Consider the following 27,857-nt stretch of genomic DNA (forward strand, 5'->3'; position numbering starts at 1 on the left):
CATCCTCCGATGAATATTATTGATTGTGCAAAAATTGTTTTTTACTTAGATGTGTAAAGCAGATGAAAACGCGCGCATACACTAAAGGCCTTATAATGGTAATAATACGCCTAAAAACTCAAAAAAATCACTAAAGTTCAAGTAATTAAAGGCCTATAGGTCTTACATGTCCGAGTCATCCTGGCAAAACTTGTATAAAAACAACCGAATAGCAATAATGCAAATTAATTTACGCGTGCACCGCCGAAGTATGATGACGTTTCTTGAAATATCATGCAGCAGTTATTCACAAACATCTCCGGACGAATCGACGAACATTACCAACAACAATATCCCTCCGGTATTGGCCGGGAATAAAAAGCAGATAATAGAAAAGTAAATTACACTTCAATAAAGACGTTTTAACAAAACAAGTAACGTCTAATTTTTATTCAACACGCTCTAACATCAGACCATTACGGTAATGGAGTAGATAAACATCTTTAAACAAAACAAAACATTAACAAGGCACATTACCTTATGTAAGCTTGCTCAAACGACAGTTTATAGTATTTATATAATCATACCATCTCAACATCAAATTACAACAGTAAACAAGAGCGACACATTTTAATTAAATACAGGGGATGCATAACTCGCTCCGTTAGAAAAAAAAATCATGTAAAGTATACATTACATGAATTCCCATGGAATCAACAAACATCTTGGCATGAACAACATAAATAATAAAACATAAATATTTTTAAGTAAATGCTTATACAACGCAAGTCGTTTTAATGACTAGGTATATATACCACTATCTTTTAGCTTGTGGTCCCAAAATTTGCTTCCCCGAAAATCATAATTACATGTATAAATGTAATAACCAGCATGTTCTAACCAGCATGCAATTATCTATCACTGTAATATATTGTTCGTAATTTTGACATGTCTTTAAATAGTTGTTATACGTTTGGTTGTTTACACCATTACAGCAGCGCTTCTAACTGACAGAAGAGAGACATAGTATAAGCCTCGAGCTTCCTTCTCAATTCTGTCCAATTGTATTTTACAGCCTTTATGTAAAGCAATACTGCAATTCTACCTGCCTAGCATATTGCTCAAATATAATATGTATGTTTGTATTGTATTGCTTATATGTACTTTCAATGAACTAAATAAATAGTGTTTAAACCAACCTGTATTATATGTTATGCTCTCCGTGAATGGAGGAAAATAAAAGTCTATCTATCTATGCAAGTGCTGAATACAATGGAAAATGTTTGCAGAGACATCGTAGGAAGAAATGAGGTAACACAGATAATGGTTTATTTCATAAAAAAGTGAGAAACTAACATCTTGACATATACGGAACAAAACGTGCAATTAAGAAGCACTCATAGCAATTATATGTCAGACTTGTCACATATAATGTCGCAGTTTATAACAATACAAGTTATGTTATGTTTCATCTTTTGTAATGTAGCTTGAGGTTTCGTATCTTTGAAAAGTATGAAAGAGGTATACATTTAAACAGAGGAAACGTTCTTTAAAACATCCATATAAATGGTAAATTCATTCACGACAGAAAGTTCGTGTATTACCTTCTTACATGGGTATGGGTGTTGGTCATTTGGAAGTCATGTCACAAAATGTGCTTAAAAGGAAGTTAAGTTCCAAAGAGGAGTTAACCAATAGTTTTTTACAATAAATTAGTTATCAGAGATACAACGGCGTCGGGAAAATGAAATAATCATGATTTTAGTTATATTTTACCGAACACGTGCGTCAATACTGTGTATTATAAGAGAAAATGATATTTGTACATCCCATTTCTCGAATGTTAGGAGACAACAGATTTGTGGACGGTTATCCTTCAATAACTTTTTTTATTCCGACGTCTACGATCTTGAAACACAAAACCGAGGGAAGCACAAACACCGGAGAGCCGAAAGGGCGTATTCATTTAAAATAATTATAAATACAAAGGGGCTTACCGGGTGAAAATATCCTCTCTTCCTTCAAGAAAACCCAACAAACGACGCCACCTTTGAAGTTTTGTTCCAACTTTCTCACTTAAACGCGGTAAGCTCCCGCATACGCATGTCCTCCCCCCCTGTTATAAATGTACTATGATTATAATCAAATTAACAAGAACTATGGTCAGTGATGTATATCTTCATTAAAGAAATCAAATAGTACTCCAAATCATATCAATGTATTTTTGTGAATTACGGTACAGATGGTAATAGTATCGCTGTTTTTTCGTCATGTGTTATGTACAAAGTTCTGACTAGTCTAGTTTCAAAGATGTATTAATACTAAACTCATAGAGACGGTACTGTATATGTTTTTGATCATAGTTTTTGTTAAAAATTTAACAATCACCTACTATCCAGTTCTTGTTTTCGCTACACAGAAACACGAGTTATTTTATTTCTGTTTATTGCTGTTTAGTTTGTTGTTGTTTTCCAACAATGTTTTTCCTAATAGATTTAAAAATTAGAGATAATGCATTTGTATCAGTTGTTGTTTTTTCTCAAATAGACAGTGTAAATTAGAGATAATACATAAATATCAATTAAACAATATATCCTTAAAAATTTACATAACAGGTTTATATAAACATGTACACTATACTTTTTACTATAATGCGAATACTGTACTACTGTCGCCAATCACATACTAGATCTGTACTGTTCATTTATTTATATAGTGACATGTACTTTTTCGTAATAAACTTAAATACACTATAATAAATTTGTTCTTATGTACATGGAAAATAAACTGTAACGTTGAATTAACAACTTAATTTAAGTTGTTAATTTGTTGAGTGACTCTTATCGCTGTTGAATCTTTGTCTCAAATAAAATCAATTCCGCATAACACAATTAATCAAATTTCAATATAAAAATTAGTATGAAAATAAGGCTTATATTTCGCTTTTGACTGAAGCTAAATTGTGTTCATGTGCAAGATAAGCATTTAATTAATTTTCAAATTGTCAACCTTCAGAACATTTCTGTTAATTTGTTTGAGTGACTCTTATCGCTGGTACATCTCTGTCTCAAATAAAATCAGTGCAACATAACACAATTAATCAAATCGTAATATAACAATTCGTATGTAAAAAAGGCTTCTATTTTGCTTTCAACCGAAGCTAAATGTGTTCATGTGCAAGATAAGCATTTAATTAAATAATATTCAAATTGTCAACCTTCTGAAATCCCAATCATCACACCAGAAATGGTAACATATATATATATATTATCAGTATACGAGATACATTTTAGTTTAAATTATACTTTGCTTTTGTTTTAATACTATTACAAGTTAAACTCAAATTCAAGCACACTACGTATAAAAAGATAAATGATACTATATGTAACAAATAAATCAAAAAGTATCAACCGTTGTTTTATAAGTTGTCAGGTTCTAGTGGTATGCAATTACGTACAAAACTACCTATTGTGAAAATGTTAATTCATGAAATTTATTTTTAGTAGCAACTTTTAGTAAGCGAATATCTGTCCATGTCTTATAAACACTTATTGAAAATAGTTGATGTATTTTTTAAACCTGTAAACTAAGACCCAAATCAGAAGTTCACATTAACAAATATATTATAATAATATTTATTATAAATAAAGAACAGCTTAAATATGTTTTAAAAGCTAGCCAAATGGAGGTTAATACAAGCATCAAGTCTGGTTACATTTGTATCTTATTTGTTTTATGTAAATTCACATTTTCATTATATATATATATATACAAACTTAAAATTGAAACCATACAAGAAATTGAAACACTTGAAAAAAACAATTGCATGAAACAAACACAAATGATAACATCGCCATTGAAGATGAAATTGCTTCTAAAAACAATATATTTGAAGGAATCTATCATACACACCTCAATGGCATAATACTTCGAGCGCGAGCACAACATGTTGAACATAATGAAAAAATACAAAATACTTTGCAAACATTGAAAAACGTAGAACAAAAAACTATACACAAAGTAGTTCAGGGCATAGACATTACAAAAAGAAATCAAATACTAGAAGTACAACGCCTATTTTATGAAATCTTAAACAAACGAAAGAATGTCGAAAATAACACCCTTTTTAAAAAACACATCATGCTTTGAATGAAGAGGAAAACAATTATGTAACGGATTACCGACTGAATATGAATGTGGATAAGCTCTTAAAGAAATGCAAAATAACAAAAGCCCGGGATCTGATGGCATCACAATCGAGTTTTATAAACAAATTGAAACGATATTAAAGTACATTTAACTAATTCAGTAAATTATTCATTTAACAATGGACGTTGAACCGCGCTTCAAAATCAAAGTTTAATATCATTAATTCAAAAACCCGGAAACAACTTAGAATCCTTGTCAAACTTGCGCCCGATAAGCTTACTGAAAAATGATTACAAAATAGCAACTAAAAGTAAAGCAAACAGAATTACAAAAATATTACCATCAATCATTTCAAAATCTCAATCTGGTTTCATAAAAGGACGTTGCATTGGTGAAAACGTTCGTCTTATACAAGGCATAAACTATTTCAATAATTCAAATAATTCTGGTCTAATATTCTTTGTAGACTAAAGGAATTCGATTCGCTTGATCATTCATTTATGTTCTCTTGCTTAGAAAATATTAACTTTGGTGAAAGTCTCATTCAATGGGTCAAACTATTCTATACCGATATTAACAGTATAATCATTAACAATGGCTTCTTTTAAAACAGTTTCATCATCGCTATTTAACATATGCATCGAGTATCTATCACATCACATCCAATCAAATAAACATATACATGGCATATCGTTAGAACTTGGCGACAAAATTAAACAGTCCCTATTTGCTGACGATGCAACTTATATCTTAAATGACAATAGTGACTCATTCCATAACATAACAGAGTCGCTTACCCTTTTCGGAAAGACATCGGGTCTTAAACTAAACAAAAATAAATGTACTTTGCTACAAGTAGGTAAATTAAAACAAAGTAATCGCCATTATACCCGCGTATCTTGACCGGGTCGAAGACATGTGTAAGTAAAGCCAAGTTAAGAAGCATACCCTTGTGGTACTTCGCCTTCAATTCTTGCGAGCTATCGAGATTAGCCCCATATGTTATACACTGCAGATACATTGTGTCTATATGCTATCACTCGGAATAGATGTATCTGTATCAGTGATGTGTCCATACAAAACTGCTCCTTTCAGAACTGCCAATTTAGAATCTGGTGGAATAATCACTTTTAATTCTGGAAATTCTTCCCGCAACATGGTTTGAACGTTCATCGATTCGGCAAATTGGTCGACTAAAACCATATTAGTTACTTCCTTTAAACTTGGGTTATTATTTAATACAGTTTTAATGTGGGCAATAAAACTTGATATTTCGCTCTCAAACCATGCTTTAATCTTCGTTGTTTCTATTCTATGTTTGGCGTATTGCGACAGTGAATTCGGGAGCCTCACGAAACATACATTTTGTGAAAAAATATATTTTGATCGGGTTTTGTCTGAAATTTCTTGTAAAAGTTCGTAATAATCTCCAATGCGCTCTCTGCGTAATTTGTCTAAGTTTCCAGCTCCAAGCTCTCTATCTAGATTTTCCAAAATCTTCTTCTCGACGTTTGTAAAGCCCCAAGCCCCACCGCTTGCTAGTATCACATTGACTTTGCCTTCAGATAATACTTCGTATGCCAATACATCTGCAGTCCCACCTGATAAATGAGCCAAAAATAAAAACACATATCATGGATAGCAACAGGAACCGTACACATAAGGGAACAATTGATAATTGTTAATACATTTTTGATAAACAAATGTACCATTATATTAAATAAATTATATTCAAATCTGTTATTATGATAAATAAATTTACATTCAAATACTGGCATGTTTAAGCCGGAAATTCGATGAATTATCTGACCTCCAATTTTTACAACCAACCATTTCGACCCAGGCGTTTGTAATTCAATTTCTGGGCTGTCTTTAATGTTCAAACGTGTCAACCAAGTGGCCGCAGCCACCGAATCAACAACCAATTTCAGTCGTTGGTTTTTTATTCCAGCCTTCAGATAAGACAAAAGCATCAAACAATGTTTGTGTCTTAATAAATTTAAGAGGGCTGCTGACTCAGCATTAGAAGACGAGAACAATTTATACTTTATACGAAAAAATAATCATAACTGGTAAAACATATAAAGCTATGATATATAAACATGTTGTACGGGAGAGACGTGATATGAGGAATATCGGCCAAAATAGGTCAAACCAAGCGCGATATTGTAGTATGTTTAGGAAGAGTTTAGTTATAGTTCTGGAAGTTAATCTTGAAGACAATTTTTAATTATATGTGTATTTAATCTATTATCCTATCTTTCTAAGGTTGTTAGACAGTTAAACCACAATGCTTTACAACGCGGAAATTAACACCTTTATTAATATGTTAATATGTTTATTTCCGATCTCCACAAACGTATGTGTTTCAAATGCGAAAAGATGACTAATTAAATTCATTAATTTTGTTTGCAATCAAATAAACACGGTTGATACGGTACGTGATTTTGGAAGGATCGTTTAAAGTGCCAGTTTTTTTTAATGACATGTCTATGGAATATTTATACGCATACCATTGTAATACCATTTTATAGGAGTATACGTACCTTTACAGCAGATTCTCGAATGAAGAGTTTTGCCTCAGAAGTCCATATCGCAGGCACGGTTATAATGAACTGTATGCTGGTTTCAAGCAATTCCGGTGATGCGTGTTTTAAAGCAATTAAGAGATGTTCTTTCAGAAAGTGTAGTGTCATGGTAAATATTTCCATCGCGGGATATGGATTGCCTTCTAGGTCATCAATTGTCGTATCCAAGGAACAGTTCTATTCAAATACATAACATTTTTGGTTACGCATTAAATGTATATGTATAGGTACACTGTTTTCTAGCGAGCACAATCTCATACTCAGGTTTTGCAGAGAACACAATATAAACCTATAATATTTCATTGTCATATGTGGCTATGTAATATTGGACATCACAAAACGTGTGTGGACTTTATTAAGTCCGCAAAGTAAATAATCTTATAATAATTGGTATAAATTCAAACAAGAGATGTGTTTGTCAGAAACACAACGCCCCTATTTCGCCGCTTTGAAATAAAAGTTCAATACATCATTTAGCAGGTTTAGAAATGATCTCCCTTTTAAATCTTATTACTTCCCTTGAATTGTATTTTTTGACTTTTGACTTTGAAGGATGATCTTGACCTTTCACCACTCAAATGTGCAGTTTCATGAGATACACATGCATGCAAAATATCAAGTTGCTATCTTCAATATTGCAAAAGTTATGGCCAATGTTAAAGATTTCGGACGGACGGAAGGACGGACAAACTGACTGACGGACAGTTCAACTGCTATATGCCACCCTACCGGGGGCACAAAAAGGATGAATACATATTATTCAATCAAGCGAAATAACTCATTTGCTCATTTAAGGCCTTGTTTGAGGATTGCTAATCCTATGTGGTATTCCAGCTTGCATATCCGTACTTATACAAGGTATATTAGCTCACCATAAAATTAGTCGTCATATTATTTTCTCGGCCGTTATAGAAATGGCAGTGATGGATTTCAATTATGAGCTGTAGTAGTTCAGTATAACTGTATTGTATTATGATTTATATATTGTTTATCATTTTAACACCTTAAATAATAATAAGTAATTGTTTATCATTTTAACACCTTTACTAATAATAAGTAGTACTAGTAGTACTAGTAGTACTAGTACTAGTACTAGTAGTAGTACTAGTAGTAGTACTAGTAGTAGTAGTACTTGTAGTAGTAGTACAGTGTTTTTTTCACCTATAGGGGAATGGTGGCGGGGCCCGTCCAAAGGGGAAAAACGCGTTGTTTTTTAGGAAATGGGGAAAATTAAAAATTTACTCTTTTATATGTAATGATATTTATTATATGAATACACATGTATGCATGAATGTAATATTCTCAGCTGAATGTCTTTGTCCTATTTCTTAAATATATACCAATGATTTTTTCAACATTAGTTTCAGACAGTTCAGTCGTCATGCACAGTCTTAGTTTTCCTTGCCATTTTGAGTCTAATTGGGATTTTTTAAATCGATAAAATGGAAAATGTGAGCATTTTTTATCAATAAAATGGACCTTATTGGAATGTTTTTATCAACGAATATTGACACAATATACCTAGATACATCAGGCCCTTCCCTGGCCATTTAGGGAAAAACTAACTTAATATAACTCTTTATAATAATTCAAAATCATATTAATTATAGTTATATACTTTATTAGTTGTTTATGAAATAAATTTGAGATATATCAGGGCTCAACATTAACCGAAAAACCAACTTGCCCTACCGGGCCAGTACTTCCAAAATCTACTTGCACTGAACGTAAAGCAACTTGCCCAAACATGTAACTGTTAACCTCATATTGTTTGATAAACCAAAATGATACACCACAAAAGCTTTTTTTATTTTTGAACATTTAACAAAATGATTACAGAACTTAAAGTCTAAATAAAATGCTCTCTGTTCTTTTTTGCACTTTTCCGGGCGGACAACTAATTATAAAATAACTTGCCCAAACCCAACTTTTACTTGAATATCGGCCCCGAAATTGCCATAAAAACACGGTAGTAGAAGTAGTAGTACTAGTAGTAGTAGTACTAGTAGTAGTAGTACTAGTAGTAGTAGTACTAGTAGTAGTAGTACTAGTAGTAGTAGTACTTGTAGTAGTAGTACTAGTAGTAGTAGTAGTAGTAGTAGTAGTAGTAGTAGTAGTAGTAGTAGTAGTAGTAGTAGTAGTAGTAGTAGTAGAAGTAGTAGTAGTAGTAGTAGTAGTAGTAGAAGTAGTAGTAGTAGTAGTAGTAGTAGTAGTAGTAGTAGAAGTAGTAGTAGTAACAGTAGTAGTAGTAGTAGTAGTAGTAGTAGTAGTAGTTACTATATTAATAGAAACAACAATAGTAATAATAGCATTATACAAGACATTGTTAATAATATTATATAGGTCGACGTGGTGTAATGAATATGGTGCCCGCCAAGCGACTGGTAGGTCATGTGTTCAAGACGTTCTTTAACGTTCCCCCACAGACACCAAGTACTTGTTCTAGGCCAAGGAAACGGACTCGAGAGCCTTTCAAATAAGTATTAAATACTTTAAATGCAATAGAGCTAAAATAAATAAATGAATGGGCAATATTTACTTAAATAAAATTATGTTATAGTCATTTGAACATGCCATTCAAAAATACGAACAAGACTCTTTCAATACAATAGATAAAACAGAAATAATTCATGATTCAAATTCATATTATATAGGACTTTTGAAAAAGTATTTGAATAACCCCACATGTATTCACTAACTAGGTTTAGTTAAACTATAATTGGTGCATTAATTTACTTTGTTATCGTGACATTAAACAAATATTTATCAAACGTTATTATTCGTATTAATGGATTCAATTATTGTCTTTGATTAATAGTACCTTATACAATTCCATTTTAAAACGTCTGAACAATCTCCAGCCTTGGTGAGTGTTTTCATTTGCCAGAAAATCATATTGTTTTTCTGCATCAAATCCAAACGAGTGAAATGCCCCTTTGTTGTCCAGAAGTACAATTGTCGGAGTTTTAGTTGCCACTTCGGTTGATGAGCCGCCATATAACCAGTTCTTGTTGATAACCACGTTGTTCGGATCGTGGGTGAAAGAAAATGCATACCCACTGTGTGTTGTTCCAAGTTCAAGGGCAGCAACAGCTTGAATGCTTGGGGGGGATTCTATGTGCTGGGTATAAATTAAATAATAACATAAGATAACAAAAACAGTTTACTTTGAACAATACATGAATGTTTAGTTAACAAAGCAATACCAATATACCATTACCTTAAATAGGTTTACCAACAATGCCAGAAAAGCATAGTTTTGATAGTATTTCAAATAATTATAATATCATGCGTTAGAATTTTTGTTGAAATTTGACTCTAGTCTGTAAATAATATAAGTATTTAGAACAAGGGGTTCCTAGATCGCCCACCAGTGTATCGGTGCATGGCCCTGTATTCGACACGAGTGTGCTGATTTCAACAATCTTTTTGAAAGAACACAATATAATGTCAAACAAAATTTAAATGGAATGATTTAAGAGCAAACATTGTAGTTTATTTACTATTATAAAGTCCGATTTGTAATATTTTACAAGAAAACAGCCATAAACAAAGTCCATAAATCATTACACCCTTTACCATGTATGCTAAAGAAAAGAAGATATATATAAGTTATTCACCACACAACTAAATGTGTCTTGTTACCCTCAGTGAGTGGCAAGTTTTGATTTGGGCGACATGACTTAAAGTCCTTTTAGAGGAGAACTACTCGATGTTTCAACCCTTTCTCGCGTAATTTCAAAAATATGTTTAAACGTTATTTACTATATAATGATATATTCAGCATGTGGCCCCTGATGCGTGTTCAGTATTTACCTTATGGGCGTGATCTGGACAAACTTAGCACAGAACCTCTTTTCCATGTTAAAAACATTTTTTAAATCTTACTTTTGCAGCTTCAGAAAAAAATAAGTATATTTAAATAATTTGACCACTTATGCTTGGCTAATTTTAACCCCATGCGCATTGCAACAAACTTTGGACAACTTTACAAGACTACAACTTTTAATCATATATGTATCATATTAAAAGAAAAAATTTGCTCTCAGATAATGACAATGACAAGCTGTTTAATTGGTTGCGCCAATGTGGGCAATGTTAATGCGTGACGAGTCAAGCGAGACGCATACGGAAAGAGTTGTATGGGAATGTTGCTGTAAAACGATTTTACATTGAGAGGTACATAAGTATTATTCAATTGTTCACACGAAGCATATTTTGTTTATAATCAATAATATATGCAAGTGATAAATACTAAAGTCAAGCATTTCGTGCAAGGAGTCGCATTAGGTACTGAAAGGACGTTAAAACAACAAGCAAATTCGTAGAATTGATATCCCCCGCAACAAATGCTTTGTTTGAGGATGGGTGCAAATCGGACGGATGAACATACTGACAGATGGACGGACGGATATGGCTCCGGACACAAAAGTGACGGACGGACAGCCGGACAACGCCAAAACAATATCCCTCCGAATCTGGCCTCCGGCGGGGGATATATACTCATACCAAGTTTCAATTAAATCCGCCAAAGCACTTCCAAGATATGGCTCCGGACACAAAAGTGCCTATAGTAAAAAGCATTTTTTCAAGATACAAAGGGCCATAACTTTGGTTTTAGCAGATGGTGTACAATGCCATTTGGCGTGAATCATCCACTTATGCATATATATACTAATACGAAGTTTCAATGAAATACGCCAAAGCACTTCCAAGATATGGCTCCAGACACATAAGTGACGGACGGACGGACAGCCGGACGGACGGACAGCCGGACAACGCCAAAACAATATCCCACCGCCTCTGGCGGGGGATATATACTCATACCAAGTTTCAATGAAATCCGCCAAAGCACTTCCAAGATATGGCTCCGGACACAAAAGTGCCTATAGTAAAAAGCATCTTTTCAAGATACCAAGGGCCATAACTCTGTTTTTAACAGATGGTGTACAATGCCATTTGGCCTGCATCATCCTCTTATGCATATATATACTCATACCAAGTTTCAATGGAATCCGCCAAAGCACTTCCAAGATATGGCGTCGGACACAAAAGTGCCTATAGTAAAAAGCATTTTTTCAAGATACAAAGGGCCATAACTCTGTATTTAACAGATGGTGTACAATGCCATTTGGTGTGCATCATCCTCTTATGCATATATATATACTCATACGAAGTTTCAAAGAAATCCGCCAAAGCACTTCCAAGATATGGCTCCGGACACAAAAGTGCCGGACGGACGGACGGACGGACAACGCCAAAACAATATCCCTCCGCCTCTGGTGGGGGATAATTAAAATCATGTTTTCTGATAGAATAAATTGTAAGACTCGTTATGGCTGTGTGCATTAAGACTGCAAGGAGTGCGATTTAACTGTCGATAAAGTGTTTTATATAATATACAAATGTCTAAATCTGATTCAAAAAAGAAAAACATTGTTTAGAATACACAATATTAACAATTTCGCAGGATGAACATTATTGATTCATTAGCATCTACATGTACATGTCATTCATTACTCGTTTACTTTTGCGAGATCCGTATAAAAGCCTATAATCATATTCTGGTGTTGTGCTGTTAAAAGTTTGTATCCTTTATAATAGTTGTCACGTTGATATGTTGTTCATGAGTAATAAATACTGTTTCAATGAGAGTGTTAACATCCGTGCGGTACCCACTGATATATACGAGTATTATTCTAATATATAGTGCATGTTTTATTTGAAATGCGTGTTATACGTCGACATTAGTTTTACGTGCACAACTACGATACGACAATCTTTTGGCAGTTTGTGTTATTGCATATCACTTTTCGATTTCAATATGAATGGAAATAAATGTATTTTTAAATCCAAAGTGATTCAAATGGAACTGGTACGTCGTGAAGCGGAATCTAAATTACATGAAGCCATCGCTGGTAATTTGTCAAGCATTCACATGTGCATCAGTGTCTTACATTGCGATATGTCACCTTTGTTAAATAGATGTGCGAAAATTAAGCATGTAAATATTTCAGACATTTGTGATGACTAAATAACTGCGGCTGTAAAGGTAATGTTCGAGACGCATATCAGTTAATAAATTATGATAATTATATGGTGATTCTTTTGCGGTTATTCACTTGTGAACATGACACTGAACATGTGCCATCAATCTTAAATTGACGCGCACGCTGTTGGATGCGTTAATAATTGCCCTTTGACATAATATGCACTTATATAATACTGACTATCCATTTTTAAATACTTACCAATTTGCCAAAGTCATCATGGTGTGTGCTGTCGCAATTTGATGTACTGCTTGTTAACCCCAGTAAACGCTGAAATACCGATATCATAATTTACAAATACGTTGTTGCTTAAGTGCTTAAGTGAGACATAATAAATAAAGTTTGCAAACATATATATCTTGGTATGAACCATAGTAACAGTTGATTTTTGATGCATGCACTTATTCGTATTTTCGTAAAAAGCTATATAAAGACAAACATGTATAATGTGAAATGTGAGCTTATTGTTTTATGAATACTATTATGTCTATTGTTAATTTAACAAGAGCACCGCATAACGGGTGCCACGCTCGGCTACGGGTGCAGTTTTGAATAAATGAAAGCTTGTCAGAATTGTTTTTTTAGAGATCACAGTGACCATGACCTTTGACCTAGTGACCCCAAAATGGGTGTGGCTTGTAGAACTCATCGCGGTGCATCTATATATGAAGTTTCAAAGTTGTAGGTGGACGCACGACGCGGACGCCGGACGTCAGACGGCGAACGACGAGCTGGCTATGACAATACCTCGGGTTTTCTCCGAAAACGCCAAGCTAAAAACCAATGTCTAAAGTTATTTTAAGTATATCCGTATATTGTATTCGTTGAGTTTATTGCGCTTTAAAATGATGAGAACCTTTGTTTGTACATAATGCATGATAATCTTTGCGCTAGAATATTAAAAGAAAATACACTGATAATATAATCCAGTGTATGGTATTATATAATGTTCACTTCTTTCGCGTTTAAACACCTAACTTTTTTTACATGTGTATGTAAAACATACAAATATAATTAATTAGAAGTTAATATTATGTATTTGATAATATAGTTTACCCAAGTACGATCATTCCTATGATGCATTGCATAATACTGTGATTTATTGTTCTCAGCAGTGATACAATAAACATAATATTTTTTACGATCGCTTGCGGGAGTGAAATGTGAACATTTTGTCACTTGAATGAGAAAAAAACACGGTATTAACTCGAAAGCAAACATAATTCAACATTCCGTCGCCTTTTTTGGCTTACAATTTATAAGCCGTGGTTTTCAGACGTGATTTTAAGAGAGCTGATTTGAACCCTACCAGTAGACAAAACGACTAAGGACGCTATTAGGGACATAAATCTGCTGCGAATTAAATTTTCAAACCGAACCACAACTAGACATGCAATAATCCGGCATTTAAAATGTCCTGATGAAAAAAAATACTTGCATTTTCTAATTGCTGTCATTTTAAGGATGTTTAACCAACAAAAAAACAACCTTATTGATATCAATACGACAAAATTCCAACACATGTTTATATACTTGAATGACAGTGATAGACCCGCTGTCATAAACGTGTTTAGTTTTAATTAGCGGCAATATTGGTTGTGCTTTTAGATGCACAATGCAATGCGAGTTTCCTCATGAAAGCAATGTTCGCTGATAAAAGCGTACCAAGCAATCAATGTTTCACTACATATCGCTTTTTTCTCCGTGAAACGCTATACACTCAACTTAAACATGCCTTTTCGGGGTAAGGCCATAAAACTCGATGTTTATCATTTGGGATACACTATGCACATATAAATCCGCACATAGTTAAATGTTAAACCTTCAATTTCAGCACATAACAAAGTAAACATTTTTCACGTAGGTACAGCCCTTACCTTACATTTTTAATGAGCATGGTAAGTTTGATGTTTAACAAAAAATCCATGAGATAGGTAAGCGGGACCTTGACAGGAATAAAAGTCCACCGTTGTTTAAATGCTTTTGTTTTAATTTGATGGTGACCCTCTTCAGGTAATCAAGTTTAACTCTGTAGTCCCTAATCTTAATTATTTTTTTAATTGAACATCAATCATTGTCTGCAAACAGGTCGAGAAAACAATTTAAAACAAGAGCACCGCCTTGCGGGTGTGGACCGCTCATCTATTTTTCTTTTTAAAGGTGAAGGGACCTATCTCAATTTCAATCACAAAGGAAGGAGGGGTGGAGTGGAGGGGGGGATGTATAGTGTGGGGTTGTGGTCATGTATTACATTTTCTTCCAAAAATGCAAAAAAAATGCTTTTTTTTGGTGGTGGGGGGGATTCTTGGGTGGGATGGTTGGACAGTATTTCAAAAATAAAATAAAACAAAAAAATATTATTATTTTTTAACCATGTTTAAAATAAAAAAAAAAATTGAGGGTGGGTTGGGTCGGGGGGGGGGGGGGGTATAGTGTTAGGGTGTGGTGGTCATTTATTAGATGATCTTTAAGAAAAAAAAACACCTTTTTAGGGGGGGGATTCGGGGGGATGGTTTGGGTGGAGTCTATTGTGGTATGTCAGGTAAGAGTTGTTTTGTCAAAGTATCAATCAAATCAAATCATAAATAAAGAAGTTATGGCAATTTTAGCAAAATTTAATAATTTGACCTTGAGACTCAAGGTCATTCAAAGGTCAAGGTAAAATTCAACTTGCCAGGTACAATACCCTCATGATAGCATGAAAGTATTTGAAGTTTGAAAGCAATAGCCTTGATAATTTAGAGTAAAGTGGATCGAAACACAAAATTTAACCATATATTCAAAGTTACTAAGTCAAAAAAGGGCCATAATTCCGTAAAAATGACAACCAGAGTTATGCAGCTTGTCCTTTACTGTCCCCTTATGATAGTTTGCAAGTGTTCCACGTATGAAAGCAATATCTATGATACTTTAGGGGTAAAGTGGACCAAACACAAAACTTAACCAAATTTTCAATTTTCTAAGTATAATGGGCCCATAATTCCGTCAAAATGCCAGTCAGAGTTACATAACTTTGCCTGCACAGTCCCCTTATGATAGTTAGTAAGTGTTGCAAGTATGAAAGCAATAGCTTCGATACTTTAGGAATAAAGTGTACCTAAACACAAAACTTAACCAAATTTTCAATTTTTAAAGCAAACGCTTTGATACTTAAGGAATAAAATGGACCTAAACACAAAACTTAACCAAAATTTTCAATTTCCTAAGTATAAAAAGGGCACATAATTCTGTCAAAATGCACGCCAGAGTTATCTTACTTTGCCTGCCCAGTCCCCTCATGATAGTAAATAAGTGTACCAAGTTTGAATGCAATAGCATGATACTATATGAGAAAAGTGGACCTAAACGCAAAACTTAACCGGACGCAGACGCCGACGCCAAGGTGATGACAATAGCTCATTTTTTTTTCAAAAAATAGATGAGCTAAAAACGATTGTTATTCACTGAGAACATCACTCCGGTAAATCCAGATTATTTTAGCGAGTATTACATTAAATATATATATATATATATACATATATGATTTAGCCGACTCAAAGCGAAGCAGAAAAAAAAACAATATAAAAACCAAAACCCTTTAAGTGCGGTATAGGTTTCTTGCTCGGCACGAAAATCTGAACCACTCGCCAAGGCTCGTGGTTCAGATTTTCTAAGCCTCGCAAAATAAACTTTGCTTTATTCGGCACCGACCTAGTATTCTCTATTTACACCAACATAAACAGATCCAATAAGTTGTTGGTTTATAAAGTATCCTCGAGACTTTGTATGTAAATTGCCTTGGCTCAGAACGATTGAGGAAGCCAAATTCGCCAAATTCGTATGTATTTATAATAAAGGGAAGTTAAGATTGTATCAGGCATTTGTAAAATAATTAAACGTTGTTCTCATTGACTCTAATTTATAAGTACCTGGCGCAATTATTAACTGGTGCTTCATGATTTTCTATGAAAAATTTGACAAGATATTCAAATTCGATTGAAATAATCTTAAAAAATGTAATACCTAGTCAGGCTTAAAGAAATGCTATCAGGAATTACTTTTCCGATATTAACGAAAAGTTAATGTAAAAGCATTAATTGAAGAAATGTATTTTCCTATAACTTGTTAACAAAAATATTTTGTACGACACGCGAATCAAATGGCGTTATACAAAACAAACGAACAATTCCGCGGAGTTTTTATTTCAGATCATACAACAATTGTTTTGATTTTAATAAAACACCATTTTATATGAAGTTGCATTCAGTTATATTTGCGCATAGCCTTAGAAAGAAGATAAGAGAAAGAAAACTGTACGTGACTCAATAAAGTCCTGCTGTAGGTTGCTGTCTTCAACGAGTAATATTTAGTTCATAATTCATACAAAAAATAAGTAAATGTGCGTCAACATCGAACACACATTACACTTTTTGATTTCTAAGGTTTGGCGCAAGCCTTACGCATGCTGTATATTATATGTGTATATACATTATCATGGAATCAAAAGATTCTGAATGATAAGATACTTAAACTTTACGTTATTCTTGTGTTCTCTATACGAAAGAGATATGGCTAAAAGTTGCATAGTGATGCAAAAATGGATAAAAGATTATTATGAAAATAAATGAAAAATGAATGACACCTATCCAAATGGAAATGATCGTGTTGAAGGTAAGTAGGGTTATGTCTTATAAACATGTCTTGATGTTGTTGCTGTTGTTTTCTTTGATATCTGTAATACATTATTACGCACAAAAAGCGCCAAACATAACACAAAAAAAATCGCTGTTTGATACAATTGAACTATTTGGCCATCTTGATAAATCGTCCAGGAAAATTGTACTTACAGTTTTTTCATCTTCTTCATTCCCATCTTTTGCTATGGTTGGTGTTGTTGGTGACTAAACAAACAAAACGTAAAAAGCATTATTGCAATAGAAAAACAAATATGTGTTTGAACCTAGCACCTTTAGCTTCAAACTTATATCATTTTAACTAATCGAACCTTTATTTTTGGCATCGAGAACGCCATACGGCAATATTGATATTTATTAAAACAGAATAATGTATCCCGATGAAAACGTATTACGGAAACCTTAATTAGCGATATATGTTATATAAGTAATACATTTACGAGTAGCTATCAATACAAAGAGACGAAAAATGAAAAAAAAAACCATGTCCAAATCGTCTGTTGCGTTAGAAGCAGCCCAGATGAATGCTGAAAGATAAAAAAAACCGGCCTAGATACAAAGGCCGATGTAACAAAAACGTTTAACTCCAGTTGCATTCGCAGCAGAGCATTCGTATCATCATTTAGAGGTCTGGTATACGAGGCAAGTGACCTATTGCATAACAATTGGCGCAGAACACAAACACATGACGAAAATAAACACCATGGTATAACAGTGTGGACCGCCTTGGACCGGTCTATTAAAATCATAGCATTATGGCGTAAACACTTGTTTAAACACTGCGTGATAAACATACATGCATATAACATGTTTATGTGATATTAATATGTTTAAGTTATTACATTAAGCATTCAAAAATTACATATTTGAATGTTCTCATGAAGTTTCTATGACATTTTAAACAAGACTATTTCCAAGCAATAAAAGTCCCCTACCGACTCCACCATTGTCAGACATTCTACCATTGTCAGAATATTTTTGTTGTTGCCACAGCAACCAGAATTGTTGACGTATGAACCAAAATGAAATGACGTGCATAATGTCCATATTGCCATCTATCCATGTTGGTAGTTTCATTAAAAAAATATGAAGAACTTTTAAAATTATTGCAGGATCCAGAAAACCACCATTTTCAAGAAGTATTTCTAGTCTATTTGTTGCCATAGCAACCATAATTTTTGACGTAAGAACACAATGAAATAACGTGCATAATGTCCATATTGCCATCTATCCATGTTTCAAGTTTCATAAAAAAATATGAAGACATTTTAAAGTTATCGCAGGATCCAAAAAATCACCATTTTCAGCAGTATTTCTAGTCTATGTGTAGCCATAGCAACCAGAATTTTTACGCAGGAACAAAATGAAATGACGTGCATAATATCCATATTGCCATCTATGAATGGTTCAAGTTAGATGAAAAAATATGAAGAACTTTTAAAGTTATCGCAGGATCCTAAAAACCACCATTTCCAGCAGTATTTCTAGTCTATTTGTTACCATAGCAACCATAATTTTTGACGTAGGAACAAAATGAAATGGCGTGCATAATGTCCATATTGCCATCTATCCATGTTTCAAGTTTCATGAAAAAATATTAAGAACTTAAAAGGTTATCGCAGGATCGAGAAAAGTGTGACAGACTGACGGACTGACGGGCACACAGAGCGCAAACCATAAGTCCCCTCCGGTGAAACCGGTAGGGGACTAATAAAACAATCCGGAAGCTTACGTGCATACTTTTAAAGGAAATGAACGTACCTTTCTTCTTTAAATAAACGTTGATGAATACGATTCCAGTTGTCAGGGCAGCAATACTAGGAAGTACAATTGCCAATATAAATGAAGAACTATTTGTTGCGCCTTGATCCGAGTGGATGTCTAAAATATAAGTTGTACACTGTTATAATACTTCTTACTAGTAAACGATAAGTAAAGCTTCCAGTTACTTTATTCGAATATTCTTTGTACTTTTGGAAACATATGTAACGATTTATGACCGCGCATTGTGCATGGCATATATAGTATGCATATGTACTTTATAGCGTATCATTTAATAATATGCAAACAATAAGTACGCATAACCATAACGCTTGAAAAGAATTTGAATACGCACCTGTAGTATTCTCGGCCAATATCGTAAAATTAAAAGTGTTGTTCGCTGCATCCGTACTGCGTGCAATAACGTCGATACTGACAAAGATGTCTGGGTTGTATGTTTCACAACATATATATGTTCCAAACGATTCGTTGTTCAGACTTTTTATATGCAAAACTCCTCCAATGCCTGTGTAGGACAGATTATATTTGTTATGCAAATTTGGTTGCAATATAGTGCATGCTTTCTTCGTTAAGTCACATTCTGCAAGTGTTACTGTGACGTTTGCTTTATGGTTGATCAATTTAAAAGTAATATCGACATTGGAAGAGCATTCTATGAACGTATCTTTAAAAACGCCTAACACGATATGCCCCCTTTTTTGCGGACGAAGTGGTTCTGAAAGTAAAGAAAGAAGATTGCAAAAGTCTCGAAAGAAGTTCATCAGGAATGTTTTGAAAATTATTGAACAGTTTATATGTACAATCCAAGAATTTATTTCACATAACTTGACAGTTTTGATCCACCATTGGTGAATATTTATCAGACTGTGGCTTCGCGGGAAGTGAACGTCACAGGGCGGGCTTACTGCCGAACTGGTCCCCAGCAGTAAACAGGAGAAAAAAAGGGATAAAACCAAGAACAAATGGAAGGGTATGGTAGTTATTCCCTATGTGAAAAATGTATCTGAGGCGCTGGCGCGAGTCTATAGAAAGCGCACCACAGGTGTAGTAAAGCGACTACACAGCACCCTCAGACGCTTTCTTGTTCACCGTAAGGACAAGACGCTGACGAAAGAGGTGAGCGGCTGTGTATGCAAGATTCCGTGCAATAATTGTGAAACGGTGTACATAGGAGAAACAGGTCGCAAACTTAGTACTTGGATCAATGAGCACAAAAAGACGCAAAGAACAGCCCACAAGTTTTTACGCGGTCAAGAAGGAAAGAATAGGAAACAACAGACCACTCCAGTATAGTTACGAACCATAAATATGTCATTGACTGGGAGAAGGTGAACGTTATGGATAGGGAAAACAACACCGCACTCAGAAAACCTAGGGAATCGGTAGCGATAGCAAAGGAGAGGCGGGTGATGAACAGGGACGAGGGGGCTACCAACTGAGCCACATCTAAAGGCCTTTGTTTACTGCTGGGAACCAGTCCGGCAGTAAGCCCGCCCTGTGACGTTCACTTCCCGCGAAGCCACAGTCTGATGAAGATTATTCAACGGTGGATCGAAACTGTCAGGGTATGTGAAATCAATTCTTGGAATGTACATATAAACTGTTCAATAAAGATTGCAAAAATTACTGAATAAGAGTAATTGAAGTTGGTGTGTTTTAACTTTGATAACCATTATAATATCAATTAAAATATTCATGTATTCGTTATATTTTCAATATACGTGGTGTGATTATTGACGTCAGCGCAAAAGTATGTCAAACTTGGTCGCATCTAAATTACATTCAATACAAAAATCTACACGTACACTGTACAATTCTACAGTTCGAGGCAATTAAACATTCAGTACAGGATAATTCAGTACGTGATACACTGACAAGCATAACACTGTTGAATGTCTTTAGTGTTGTTTTGTAATACTAATTAACGTACCATCAGATTTTGTTGGAACAGTATAATTATTTCCCTGTGTGGCTGTATACTCCGACGTTGTTATGTTTGTGCTAACTGAATTCTGAGGATTAACCGTTTCATAGCATTGATAATTTCCAATTATCTCTTCTTCTAGATCTGTTAATACTAGGATACCACCACGTCCAGTGTACAAAATAGTGTACACATTTGTATGAGTAGTTGTCAATAACGCACATGACTGTCTGTTAATGTCACATTCTGCAATCGTCAGAAACTTCTTTAACAAGTTGCTATAAAATTTGAAAGTGAGATCGGTGTTTGAGGCACATTCAATTGTTATTTCCTTCTTTCTAGCGACTTGCATGTTTCCGATAACGGCAGTACATTCTGAAATAGTATGACACACAAAGGATTTGCACTACTTCAGTTATTGTGTGAATGTTTGTTTCTGGTGTTTAACATCCTCGTATTCGTAGTTAAGTGAATATTGACAGAAATAAGTTAATTTCATAAGTGCTAAGATGTGTGAAGTCATTTAAAAAAGAAACAGTATAAACAAAATTACATAACGTTTCCGAGCATTGAAAGAAAAGTTTGATATGTATGTGGTTTACCCAATGAAAGGAAAGTCACGAATCCGAATAACACGGGCCACATCATCTGAAAATGTATGAAACATGCACATGTTTAAACAAAATAGTAATCTTAAGTTTGTGTGTTTTAATTTCGAAATATATTTTCCCGTTATATGTATTGTTAAGACAGAAATGAATAACATATGTACACGAATGTGTGTCGCTCTAAAATGATTTATTAGTATGACCCATCATAATAAAAATAAAACAATGTGTGAATAGCATAATTGTATTCGCATATTTGAAAACAATGATGTGAACATATGTTGACATTCGTTATGCCTTGATGATTGCGAACTAAAATTGATAAATTATTTTTTTTTGCTACAAACTATGTAAAAAATAGGTGTGAAATTATTGCACAACATACTCACCACTGTTAATCAGTAGACGGATGTAGTGCATTATAAACGAATCTCGAATACAGTCCTGTCCACCAAGATTTTTACGACATTTCTGTAAAAATAAAACGAATACACCGTTAGACAATCTGCATTGTATTCAACCGTTTTACGGCACTGAAACAAACGCAAACAGATAAATGTATTTATTGGTTGTCTACTTTGCTCCATTTACTTGTTTTAAAATGGAAACTTTTACTTACTTACAATAATCACATGTTTAAGCATTGAGATTTTACATAAATGCCATAAAATGATATATTTTTGTGAAAAATGTAAATACTGTTAAAATGTTAATTCTCTGAATCCTGTAAATTGCAAACCAATGATCGCTTTCAATAAGGAATACACATGTCTGCTTCTTGAATCTAAAAATCATGATGTTAGTTCTCGAAAACTCTGACAGCTCGTAACTATGATTATATTTCCATTAATATATTTTAAAACAAAAGCGTTCTTTTAATAAAGGTAAGGCGTGTCTTGAACATGAAACTTAATCAAATATTATATAAATATTACATGTCTGACAGGGTGACAGTAAATTTGTCAACTTGAGGAAAACTGTAAACCGAGGCGAAGCAAAGGTTGACAGTATTTTCCGAAAGTTGACAAATTTACTGTCACCCTGTCAGACATGTAATATTTATTTTATTATACCGAACAAACTATTCAAACATTAGCAATTTATATAAATCATAAACAATTTTAATATTCAATAATTGCATTTAATTTCAGCAATGAACAACAATTAATATATTGAGTGGTTCAGCACCCAACTGTATAAACGCTGGTTAAAGTTACCGCTCAGTAACTTTCAAACCTTGGTAAGTTTGCAATTATTCAGGTTTAGTAACCTTCAAAGTAACTCGATTGTATAAACACGCTATACCGCAACGTAACCTCACGGCGCAAAGTTCAATTTAACCACCGGCATAGAGATGTGTAAAGTATAAGATGGTAAAAATAGCACCACACTGGAATTCGGAATGTCCCATTTTGTACACGGGTATCATCCACTAACTTATCTGTTGTGTAATGGAATGTTTTCCATTCTTTGTGTATTTATATATTAAATTATTTTCGTGTACAATAAGAGCATTAACTATAGACAAATAAAACATTGTGCAAGTTTACATATATGTTTGTATGCAGAAATCTGCAAATGCAACCGAGTTTACAAACGGCTATTATTTCATAAACTGCTCCGGTTCATTTGAACAGCAAGAATGTAGAGTACATGACGTAGCGTGTGACGAAGAAGAAAGTTTATCGTGTGCATATACTCATTTGAATATAGTCATAGGATGGCATAAGGGTCTTTATTTAATTATGCTAAACTAATTATTAAAGACCCTTGATGTACAATCGTCAATCATGGACTTATATGGATTATTTATGGATTTTATAGGTAAGATACTATTTCGAACGCGTTTTGCTTTTTGTTTGTACTTTTGTCGTTCCCTGTTCTCGGATAAATGATTTAACATAGGCACCATTGATGCATCGGATCACACACGGCATACCCATAACAGAATATTAAAAACACGTTCTGTGCGTCCTTAAATTCGTCGTCCAAAATCGGAAAACGTTTATACTAAATTGAATTTTTTTATGACTCCAGTCAATGCTAAAATAATGGCATTTATCTATTATACAGCACAGTTTCAGCTGCAATCGATATATAAATTATCCAAATAAAACGGAAATGCAAAACTGCGTACTGCGCATGCGCAAATGGGACAGTATATTTTTCGAAAATTCCGCACGTGGTTGCTATGGCAGCGGGATACAGTATTTTTTGGACAGTATTTTTTTTCCGCTGGTGGCACGTGATTACCAAGGTGGCGGGAGAAAGTATTTTTTGGACAGTAAATTTATTGGGTCTGACAGTATTTCTATGTCACGATGGCCTATGGGAGTTAAGCATTGTGAATAAAAGTGAGGTATTATAAGATTATATAATAACCGTGACTCAAATTACTAAAGTTACTAAAAGAAGTACAAACCATGCAAAATATTAGCACACGGAGTAATGTTTCAGTGTGAATGTATTATGGCAAGGAAAAACTACTACACTCCTTTTGCAATGTCACGTTTAGTTCGTTTTACATAAATGCACTTTTTGAAACTCATTTATAGGTGCATCGATAAACTGCAGAGGCGTCGGAGCTGGGGCGGCAGGGGCGGCGGCCGCCGCCCCAATATTTTCGGAAAAATTAAAATTTCGGCAAAGACCTTTTTCATTTTATGTCATTCCAATACCCGTATATTTGAAAATATCTTTACCACGAAGCAAGGTAATCACGCTTTCGCGGTTATGGCACATGTATTGTTGATTGTCATCACCCGCCCGCGGTAATGTACGTGTCAATTATGTTGTTAATTGATCGGTCTGTTTTATAACGATAATCCCTTTATTCTGGAGTAATTAAACCTTGGAATATTTAGTTGTCGGTATGATCTAATCCTTTGCTTCTTTTTGTTAATATAAAGGAAAGTATGAAACAAAACAAATGTGCCGATATCATGTAGTCCTTCATTATCACAAAATTAAAGATACCTCAAGATACCCGAATTTATTGTAATGACTCAAAGTTAATCGATAATTTAAAACAAACGTATTTAATGTTTTTACCACGTTTTTGTTTCATTTCAATATGTCTACTCCAAACAAACCAACGAATTGCAAATGTCCAAAACGGAATTTCGGGGAAAAATCCCGAAGAACGTTCTTTCAACCCGCATGATCCCTTTTATTGTGTCGCCTGCTACAGAGTACAAACTGCGGCATAAAGATATCACTTCTCTATCGTCTGTCTGTCAGTCACAACTTTTGTCAAAATATGCCTGTAATAGATGTGTATAAGGTCAGGTATCAGGCATAAAAACGCACCCGAATGCGCCATTTGATGCTAACATTTGAAAAAAAATCCGGACACCCACGAACGGGAGGGGGATACCCCCTTGCATACTCACCCCCTCCGCCGCCCCAATGTCAATTTGCTTCCGACGCCCCTGAATACAATGTAATCCAAAAGTAGACAGTTGATAGACGACTGTACAGTCGTTGGATACGTACTGTTCCAAACATAAGCGGCGTACCTTTCCATGCGGTAGTAGCCTACTACGCTACCTTCCGTTGCGAACATTAGCTGCCTACGGCTACAAACATTAGCAACGTACTGTTCATACTATTGGCTGCCTACGGTTCCAAACATTAGCTATCAACTGTTCAACCATAAGCTGCCTTCTTTTCCAACAATTGGCTGCCTATTAAACCAAACATCATATACATACTGTTCTTACCATTAACTTTTAACTGTTACAAACAATGGATGTCTATTGTTTGAAACATAAGCTACCTTCTGTTCTAAACATTACCAGTACATACCTATTGTTCGTAACATTGGCTGACTACTGTCCCAAATATTAACTTTTTACTCTTCAAGCATAAATAACCGTCTGTTTAATCAGTAGATATCTATTGTTCCAAACAACTGTTCTAAATACGAGCTGCCTAATAATTCCATGTATTTGAATAGTTTCGGTAGCAACTATATATATGTTATGTTATATATATATAGTAGAGAGGCAGTAATCTATCTTTCTATACCCATTGTCATTGAGCCTACATGAATATAAACTGACTAACATGTGTTGTTATAAGTCTACGACAATGCTCGCCCTACCTCTGAGTCAAGTAGATCAGACGTCTCATACTTGCATACGTTTATGATTTTAGAACTTGTTAACCAGCTAGACCAGGAGAAGTGCGAGTAAGTCGACTGAACCCATTGAAATAGAATATTTAATTATTTTTGCAAAAGCGAAAAAAAATTTATTTATATTCTAATCCATTTAGCACTTATAAATAGAAAGACGCATATTGTTCACCGTGTTAGTTTTAAATTTGCTGCTTGAAAACATAATGTGCCTTACTACTTCTTTATAAAATATTAAAAGAATAAACAACCAGAATATTGCATTGACAAAACATATCGAAGTTTATCGTGTATGTATATTTGTATATAGCTGAAAACGTTCTACTTTCAATTGAATTGTATACCTTTATTTTAATAATTTAACAAACGAATCTCGATTGGTTAACTTTATAACAAATTCAATTAATAAAACGTTTATCATTTAAATAATGTTTATATATACATTGTTGGGAATTTCCTACTTTCGATTTATGTTTATACTCGAGTGTTCACAATTCATCAGAAAGACACTGATATGTATGGTGCTTTAACTTCATTCTAACATCAATAAACGGTGAACACAAAATTGAGTATGTCATCATTCCCCTATTTATTGAAAGATGTGTTTTAAATCCACTTAAAAGGCACAACTATACGCAAATTACACATTAAAACAACAACAACAAACGCCAATACCTACAAACCTTGATTTTATTTAAGCAAAAAGAAAGTCTATCTAACGCCTATAATTTTATAAGATTATACTATGTTGTATTACTTATGCTTCAAATGTAAAATGCCTAACCTTAATCTACTGAGTAACATACTATTATTTGATCATTCACATGTAACACACCCGTTTGTCTTACCCGATAATCTGCGCGCAACTGTACCGATTAACTGTACAAAGTCTCAAACGAGGTCGCACAGACCCGTATGTGAAATTACGCAGCGGCGTAGCCACCCTGTGTTCTACTCAAGCTGCTATTGACTCTATTGGCTACTAGGTTATTTTGGGGGATTACTGATCTGTGTTTCGGGCTCTGCATTTATAGTATATTCTTTTATTCGGTCAAGTTATTAACATTGCCACTTGTCCTCTGCATTAAGGTGTAAGAACTGTTATATGAACGTCCTGTAATTTCGCCATATTTCGTACATAGCCGACATCTGGATAATTTACAAGTAAGTGCATAAAACTACGAAAATTCGGTCAATAAAAAAAAGCATCTTACGTGTTATGACTATTAATAATATATCACTGTTGTTAACCAATACACAATCAGAAAATGGGACAAGTTTGTACAAGGCCCTTTATTTCCCCAGTCAAACTTTATCATGTTTTTACATTCTAAAAAAACGCATTTTGATTTCCAAGGATTAGGTAATTTCCTTCCGACCTTTGTAGGTACCATATAAACATGTAGTGATTTTTTTTAGTTTGTTATGATTGTGTTGATTATGAAATGTCCATTATGTTCACATATTTAAACCTTTGTTCGGCCAACTGAGCTTTTCTGCATATACACTTATGGACTAACTATTTAAACTAAACTAATGTATTTAACCAGATTAGTTTCGTTTACAAATGGTGTATTAGATGCTATTAATACGTGTAATCAGTTAATTATAGTCGTATGTTAAATAAAATATGTTAAATAAGCTCCCATGCGAGTGAAGCTTAAATTTTTTTGGCGTTGATATATCTATATATATATAGACATGGGCAATCATTTAAATCGAAACTGTTTTAACTTGCACTGCAAAAATATAACTCAATGCATTTTGGAACGTTGTTAGTAAAAACAATTAGTCGTTCGGCCTTTCGGCAGGCGGCGTTTTAATTGCAGTTAAATTGAGAGTTACATTGACAGGCTTTACCCAAGTGTTAATGGCTAACGACATTACACACGTGTGGTCATTGATGCAATTAACGGAATAATTATCTACCGCACAGTATCGGGAGCAGCCGGGCGAAGCGGGACGG

General features: G+C 34.1%; 1 protein-coding gene and 1 pseudogene across 8 annotated transcripts; both read right to left on the reverse strand.

Annotated features, from left to right (window-relative positions):
* Positions 1–5,149, reverse strand: part of LOC127881398 (FAD-dependent oxidoreductase domain-containing protein 2-like) — a 31,752-nt pseudogene extending 26,603 nt beyond the window's left edge.
* LOC127881924 (heat shock 70 kDa protein 12B-like) lies at positions 415–26,798 on the reverse strand. 8 transcript variants are annotated; one of them, XM_052430142.1, is made up of 13 exons: positions 26,740–26,798; positions 22,143–22,224; positions 21,748–21,793; positions 21,152–21,520; positions 19,556–19,936; positions 19,201–19,320; positions 17,923–17,966; positions 17,593–17,646; positions 12,968–13,036; positions 9,538–9,837; positions 6,675–6,893; positions 5,939–6,080; positions 415–5,729 (listed from the first exon to the last, which is right to left on the reverse strand). In XM_052430142.1, the coding sequence occupies exons 3-13, from the start codon at positions 21,791–21,793 to the stop codon at positions 5,155–5,157; spliced, it is 2,319 nt and encodes a 772-aa protein (XP_052286102.1). In that variant the 5' UTR covers positions 22,143–22,224; positions 26,740–26,798; the 3' UTR covers positions 415–5,154. The 8 variants fall into 8 exon arrangements, with proteins under 8 accessions (XP_052286102.1, XP_052286097.1, XP_052286098.1 ...); XM_052430137.1 differs by having other exon boundaries at positions 5,891–6,080; XM_052430138.1 differs by having other exon boundaries at positions 5,891–6,080; positions 26,676–26,753.
* Positions 26,799–27,857: the final 1,059 nt, after the last annotated feature.

This window comes from Dreissena polymorpha, chromosome 5 (assembly GCF_020536995.1).
Source record: "Dreissena polymorpha isolate Duluth1 chromosome 5, UMN_Dpol_1.0, whole genome shotgun sequence".
Classification (NCBI taxonomy): domain Eukaryota; kingdom Metazoa; phylum Mollusca; class Bivalvia; order Myida; family Dreissenidae; genus Dreissena; species Dreissena polymorpha.

Coding starts and splice junctions, on each gene's coding strand:
- LOC127881924 (XM_052430137.1), bottom strand. CDS start 21,793: ATGATGTGGCCCGTGTTATTCGGATTCGTGACTTTCCTTTCATTGG. Junction 21,521..21,747: donor CGTGACTTTCCTTTCATTGG/GTAAACCACATA, acceptor ATACTATTTCAG/AATGTACTGCCGTTATCGGA. Junction 6,081..6,674: donor TTCGAGAATCTGCTGTAAAG/GTACGTATACTC, acceptor TCTTATCTGAAG/GCTGGAATAAAAAACCAACG.